This window comes from Camelina sativa, chromosome 10 (genome assembly GCF_000633955.1).
Source record: "Camelina sativa cultivar DH55 chromosome 10, Cs, whole genome shotgun sequence".
Lineage (NCBI taxonomy): Eukaryota > Viridiplantae > Streptophyta > Magnoliopsida > Brassicales > Brassicaceae > Camelina > Camelina sativa.
In genome coordinates this window covers 18,373,261-18,379,393 of record NC_025694.1, presented here as the reverse complement: position 1 = coordinate 18,379,393, position 6,133 = coordinate 18,373,261, and the positions used below count along the sequence as shown (strand labels likewise).

The window sequence follows — 6,133 nt, the reverse complement described above, 5'->3', positions numbered from 1 at the left end:
ACTAAGAATGTTATGAAGTGCATTTTCATGTTTATCATGATCTCAGCTTTCTTTTCTGTTTTCAGGACGGTGAGGCATATGCATACCTGCTTAATGCCCTTGCTCCAGAACACAGTACACATGTGGCATTAGATACTAAAGACCCCACAGAAAGAGCAAAAAAGGTTCTTGAGCAGGCTGAGAAGCTGGATTGTAAACGATACCTATCTCCTAAAGATATAGTGGACGGCTCAGCAAACCTTAATCTTGCTTTTGTGGCACAAATATTTCAGAACAGGTCAGTAAGCAAACTTGACAGGTTGCTTTAAATAATTTGAGTGTATCTTTCCAGTGTTTTATTTATTTTATTATTAATTAGCTCAAAATTCCATTGGTGTTGGCGTGTTGCGTGATAAAATTGTGGTACTATTTGAATTTGATTATGCCTCTGATATTGATTTGACGGGTTCCCAAACGAGTCAGAAAAAGCTGATAGTGATTTCTTTTGCTTCATTACTAGCGCTATTTTCTTTGTTGCAGGAATGGATTGACTGTTGACAGTTCAAAGACGTCATTTGCTGAGATGATGACAGATGATGTGGAAACTTCACGAGAAGAAAGATGTTTCCGCCTATGGATTAATAGTCTTGGCACTGCCACTTACGTCAATAATGTTTTTGAGGATCTGAGGAATGGGTGAGCTATGGATTTCTGTTTGAGGACGTTTTATTTTCTATCTGCTTGTATCTGAACCTCATCTCCTTCAGGTGGGTTCTTCTTGAAGTTCTCGACAAAGTTTCACCTGGCTCGGTCAACTGGAAACACGCAAATAAACCTCCCATAAAAATGCCATTCAAAAAGGTTGAGAACTGCAATGAAGTTGTAAAGATCGGGAAGGAACTGCGCTTCTCCCTTGTCAATGTAGCTGGTAATGACATTGTGCAAGGAAATAAGAAACTACTTCTCGGTGAGTTCTCATGAAAAGCTTACCAATAAGATAATGCATGTCCATCTATCAGACTCGTCAGCTTAAAATATATTTCTTGCAGTAACTATTAGCATTTTTCGTACCGTTGCTTCTCATCTATAGTCTGTTAGTTTCAGTTGTTTCGAATTGGTAGAATGACATGTATTTTATTGTTCCATCTGCAGCACTCTTGTGGCAACTAATGAGATATACAATGCTCCAACTTCTGAAGAACTTGAGATCTCACTCGCAAGGTAAAGAAATTACAGATGCAGATATTCTAAACTGGGCGAATAGGAAAGTGAAGAGAGGGGGCCGAACTAGTCAGGCTGAGAGCTTCAGGGTAAGTGTCAACTAAGTAAGGATGTGATTCATGGAGAGCCATCTTCAGAAACCTATAAGTTTGATGGTTGCTTTTCTCTGATATTAGGACAAGAACCTGTCAAGTGGAATGTTCTTTCTGGAACTTCTTAGTGCGGTAGAGCCAAGAGTTGTCAACTGGAGCCTCGTTACCAATGGCGAAACAGGTAAAACTATGATGTTTTAACTTCATTGCCTATTGTTTCTGGGTGCTTTTTATTCTCAGGTGTTAAGTCAACTATTAATTGTCAGTACTGTTCTGAAGAGTGAGTTTCTTTTTGTTGTAATTGACACTTAATCAGAGGAAGATAAGAAGTTGAATGCCACATACATCATCAGTGTTGCACGAAAGCTCGGATGCTCCATATTCCTGTTGCCTGAGGATATCATAGAGGTAGAGATATATACATACTGAAACAGGCTTCAATGCTTTAAAGGGTTTTTTCTGAGTCAATTTACTTATGTGTGTGAATACAGGTGAACCAGAAGATGATGCTTATTTTGGCGGCCAGCATCATGTACTGGAGCCTCCAGCAACAATCAGACACAGAGTCTAATGTCTCAGAAGATGCCACTGATGAAGGCGATGCAAGCTCTGTTGCTGGTGAAATCACCAATTTGTCCATCGATGGGGGTTCTGAGTCCAGTCCCACCTCCCAGGATCAAGAATTGCTGACAAAGGCAGACAAGGATGAGGATGAGGTTGATGGTGAGAATAAGAAAGATGCATAATGCGTTTGAATGTTAATTTGATCGCTCTTTTTTGGTTTTTGTTGCGTGAAGTTTTGAGCCTTGGATTTTTTATTGGCACAAAGGAAATCCAAAAGAAAGAAAGAAGAAAAAGGTTTGATGTATACAAACAAAGAGGCTTTTTGGTACACAATGTAAAACTAATTGTGTACCTAAACCTCATTTTTGAATTGTGAAAGTTCTATTTTATTTTTTGAACATCTTTTTTTTTTTGAACAATGGTGGGAAATAGTAATGAAGTCATCTACTTTGTTGGCTATTTAATTAATTTTATTTTACTCATACTATACTTTCATACAATTTTACACATTTTTAGAGCTATTAATTTGTTAAAAGTATTTTTTTTTGACATACCTTTTTTCAAAAATACTCTTTTTTGTTATTTTCATTTTTGTCATCCTTTAATTTTAAATGACCATTTTACTCTTATTTGAAAAATATATTAGTCAATAAAATGAAAAACAAAATTTCAGACATATTTTTCCGCAAAAAAAAAGTATCACTTTTTCTAAACAACATATTAATATGTATACAAACTTTCAAATAAATTAATTAAAAACCATATTTGTTAAATAACATATTAAAATACTAATTAAAACCCAACTTTTGAATTTACAAAAGGAAAATGTATATTTGTTATATTATTTTGTAGTCTTTGTTATCTAATCTTTTATTAAAATTGTGTAATTATTTTTTATTTTTTATTGTTTATAATTAATATGTTTTGTATAAATAACATATTAATTATATAATAGGAAAAGGAGTATCAATTTTGAGTATTTAAAGGATACAAAAAGGAGTATCATTTTGTATTATAGGGAAAATGAGTATCATTTTTCCTAAATAACATATTAATATGTATACAAACTTTCAAATAAATTAAACCATATTTTTTGAATAACATATTAAAATATTAATTAAAACCCAACTTTTGAATTTTCAAAAGGAGAATGTATATTTGTTATATTATTTTGTAGTCTTTGTTAGATTATCTTTTAGTAAAATTTTGTACTTATTTTTTTTTATTTTTTGTTGTTTATAAAAAATATATTAAAAAAAATTTCAAAACTTTTGGTCAATACTGGTTAATAGTGGTCAACGCCACATTCGAGCAAAAATGATTTAGTTTTCACACTTATTTGATATTGAGTTAACCTAAAAGAAGAAAAGAAAGAAAGGAACAAGTCTACATATAGTGATTCAGAAACTGAGATCTAGATGTAATTTCTGGATAAAATTGAATCAAATTAGTAAACACTTATTTTAATTAAATCTTCAATATAACCAACCCAATGATTAATACAATCTTTATTAAAATGTAAATGTAAACATTGAAACAAATTAGTATATCATTCTTGGTTCTTTTTATTGCATACTAGAATTTTAATTTAATTGTTTTAATCAATATAAGTATTGAGCTCAAATATAATTATTCAAACTTTTGAGTATAAATCTATATAAACACTAAACTTACTTTACTAAGTGATATATTGTTGAACATAATATTTATTTGTTATATCTATTTGCGTGAGATTTTATTTAAATTTTTTATCAATAAGAATCATTGAATATAAATACAATTATTTCAAGATTAAAAGATAAATCTGTATAAAGACTGTACTCATTTTACTAATCTATATATATATATCATATATTGTCTAGTGTTGAAATAATGTTTTTCTGACAAATCAACAATATATCACGTGATAACAAAAAATGACTTAAGAACCTCACTGGAAAAGTAAACAATATTGTCGACAATCTTCTGACCTTTTATCCTTAGAATAGTTCATTCTATAATCATATACCATGAAAACATATTTTTAAAAGTTCTAACGTCGAATGTCGATTGTTGACCTAATTATATAGACCATTTAAACATATTGATATTCCACAATAAATGCAAATATACAAAGTTTGATGAACAATTTTATTGCTATGTTGCTACAATGGGGTTGTCCAAGTGCATCATCTGCCATAATAAAATTTCGACCAAGTCAAGAATGTCTAAATGGGGAAACGTTTAAACCTGACAATGAATATTCGTTCACTAAAAAACATGCNTTAGTGCGGTAGAGCCAAGAGTTGTCAACTGGAGCCTCGTTACCAATGGAGAAACAGGTAAAACTATGATGTTTCAACTTCATTGCCTATTGTTTCTGGGTGCTTTTTATTCTTAGGTGTTAAGTCAACTATTAATTGTCAGTACTGTTCTGAAGAGTGAGTTTCTTTTTGTTGTAATTGACACTTAATCAGAGGAAGATAAGAAGTTGAATGCCACATACATCATCAGTGTTGCACGAAAGCTCGGATGCTCCATATTCCTGTTGCCTGAGGATATCATAGAGGTAGAGATATATACATACTGAAACAGGCTTCAATGCTTTAAAGGGTTTTTTCTGAGTCAATTTACTTATGTGTGTGAATACAGGTGAACCAGAAGATGATGCTTATTTTGGCGGCCAGCATCATGTACTGGAGCCTCCAGCAACAATCAGACACAGAGTCTAATGTCTCAGAAGATGCCACTGATGAAGGCGATGCAAGCTCTGTTGCTGGTGAAATCACCAATTTGTCCATCGATGGGGGTTCTGAGTCCAGTCCCACCTCCCAGGATCAAGAATTGCTGACAAAGGCAGACAAGGATGAGGATGAGGTTGATGGTGAGAATAAGAAAGATGCATAATGCGTTTGAATGTTAATTTGATCGCTCTTTTTTGGTTTTTGTTGCGTGAAGTTTTGAGCCTTGGATTTTTTATTGGCACAAAGGAAATCCAAAAGAAAGAAAGAAGAAAAAGGTTTGATGTATACAAACAAAGAGGCTTTTTGGTACACAATGTAAAACTAATTGTGTACCTAAACCTCATTTTTGAATTGTGAAAGTTCTATTTTATTTTTTGAACATCTTTTTTTTTTTGAACAATGGTGGGAAATAGTAATGAAGTCATCTACTTTGTTGGCTATTTAATTAATTTTATTTTACTCATACTATACTTTCATACAATTTTACACATTTTTAGAGCTATTAATTTGTTAAAAGTATTTTTTTTTGACATACCTTTTTTCAAAAATACTCTTTTTTGTTATTTTCATTTTTGTCATCCTTTAATTTTAAATGACCATTTTACTCTTATTTGAAAAATATATTAGTCAATAAAATGAAAAACAAAATTTCAGACATATTTTTCCGCAAAAAAAAAGTATCACTTTTTCTAAACAACATATTAATATGTATACAAACTTTCAAATAAATTAATTAAAAACCATATTTGTTAAATAACATATTAAAATACTAATTAAAACCCAACTTTTGAATTTACAAAAGGAAAATGTATATTTGTTATATTATTTTGTAGTCTTTGTTATCTAATCTTTTATTAAAATTGTGTAATTATTTTTTATTTTTTATTGTTTATAATTAATATGTTTTGTATAAATAACATATTAATTATATAATAGGAAAAGGAGTATCAATTTTGAGTATTTAAAGGATACAAAAAGGAGTATCATTTTGTATTATAGGGAAAATGAGTATCATTTTTCCTAAATAACATATTAATATGTATACAAACTTTCAAATAAATTAAACCATATTTTTTGAATAACATATTAAAATATTAATTAAAACCCAACTTTTGAATTTTCAAAAGGAGAATGTATATTTGTTATATTATTTTGTAGTCTTTGTTAGATTATCTTTTAGTAAAATTTTGTACTTATTTTTTTTTATTTTTTGTTGTTTATAAAAAATATATTAAAAAAAATTTCAAAACTTTTGGTCAATACTGGTTAATAGTGGTCAACGCCACATTCGAGCAAAAATGATTTAGTTTTCACACTTATTTGATATTGAGTTAACCTAAAAGAAGAAAAGAAAGAAAGGAACAAGTCTACATATAGTGATTCAGAAACTGAGATCTAGATGTAATTTCTGGATAAAATTGAATCAAATTAGTAAACACTTATTTTAATTAAATCTTCAATATAACCAACCCAATGATTAATACAATCTTTATTAAAATGTAAATGTAAACATTGAAACAAATTAGTATATCATTCTTGGTTCTTTTTATTGCA

The 6,133-nt window shown here is 30.1% G+C and overlaps 2 protein-coding genes across 2 annotated transcripts in view; both read left to right on the top strand.

Moving 5' to 3' along the window:
• LOC109126871 (fimbrin-5-like) overlaps window positions 1-2,303 on the top strand; it is a 2,653-nt gene extending 350 nt beyond the window's left edge. The window contains exons 2-8 of the mRNA XM_019230761.1: window positions 66-277; window positions 520-675; window positions 747-946; window positions 1,132-1,289; window positions 1,377-1,473; window positions 1,609-1,700; window positions 1,784-2,303. Coding sequence (XP_019086306.1) covers window positions 66-277; window positions 520-675; window positions 747-946; window positions 1,132-1,289; window positions 1,377-1,473; window positions 1,609-1,700; window positions 1,784-2,038 — 1,170 coding nt within the window. The 3' untranslated portion in view covers window positions 2,039-2,303. The remainder of the gene's footprint in view (window positions 1-65; window positions 278-519; window positions 676-746; window positions 947-1,131; window positions 1,290-1,376; window positions 1,474-1,608; window positions 1,701-1,783) is intronic.
• On the top strand, window positions 4,006-5,019 carry LOC104720479 (fimbrin-5-like). Its single transcript, XM_010438376.1, has 4 exons — window positions 4,006-4,019; window positions 4,125-4,177; window positions 4,313-4,404; window positions 4,488-5,019. Exons 1-4 carry the CDS (start codon window positions 4,006-4,008, stop codon window positions 4,740-4,742), a joined length of 414 nt encoding a protein of 137 aa, XP_010436678.1. The 3' UTR covers window positions 4,743-5,019.

Bases quoted from the DNA above. Each gene is read 5' to 3' on its own strand.
- LOC104720479 (XM_010438376.1), top strand. The intron at 4,178-4,312 runs GTAAAACTATGA...ACACTTAATCAG, and splicing joins CGTTACCAATGGAGAAACAG to AGGAAGATAAGAAGTTGAAT. The intron at 4,405-4,487 runs GTAGAGATATAT...GTGTGAATACAG, and splicing joins TGCCTGAGGATATCATAGAG to GTGAACCAGAAGATGATGCT.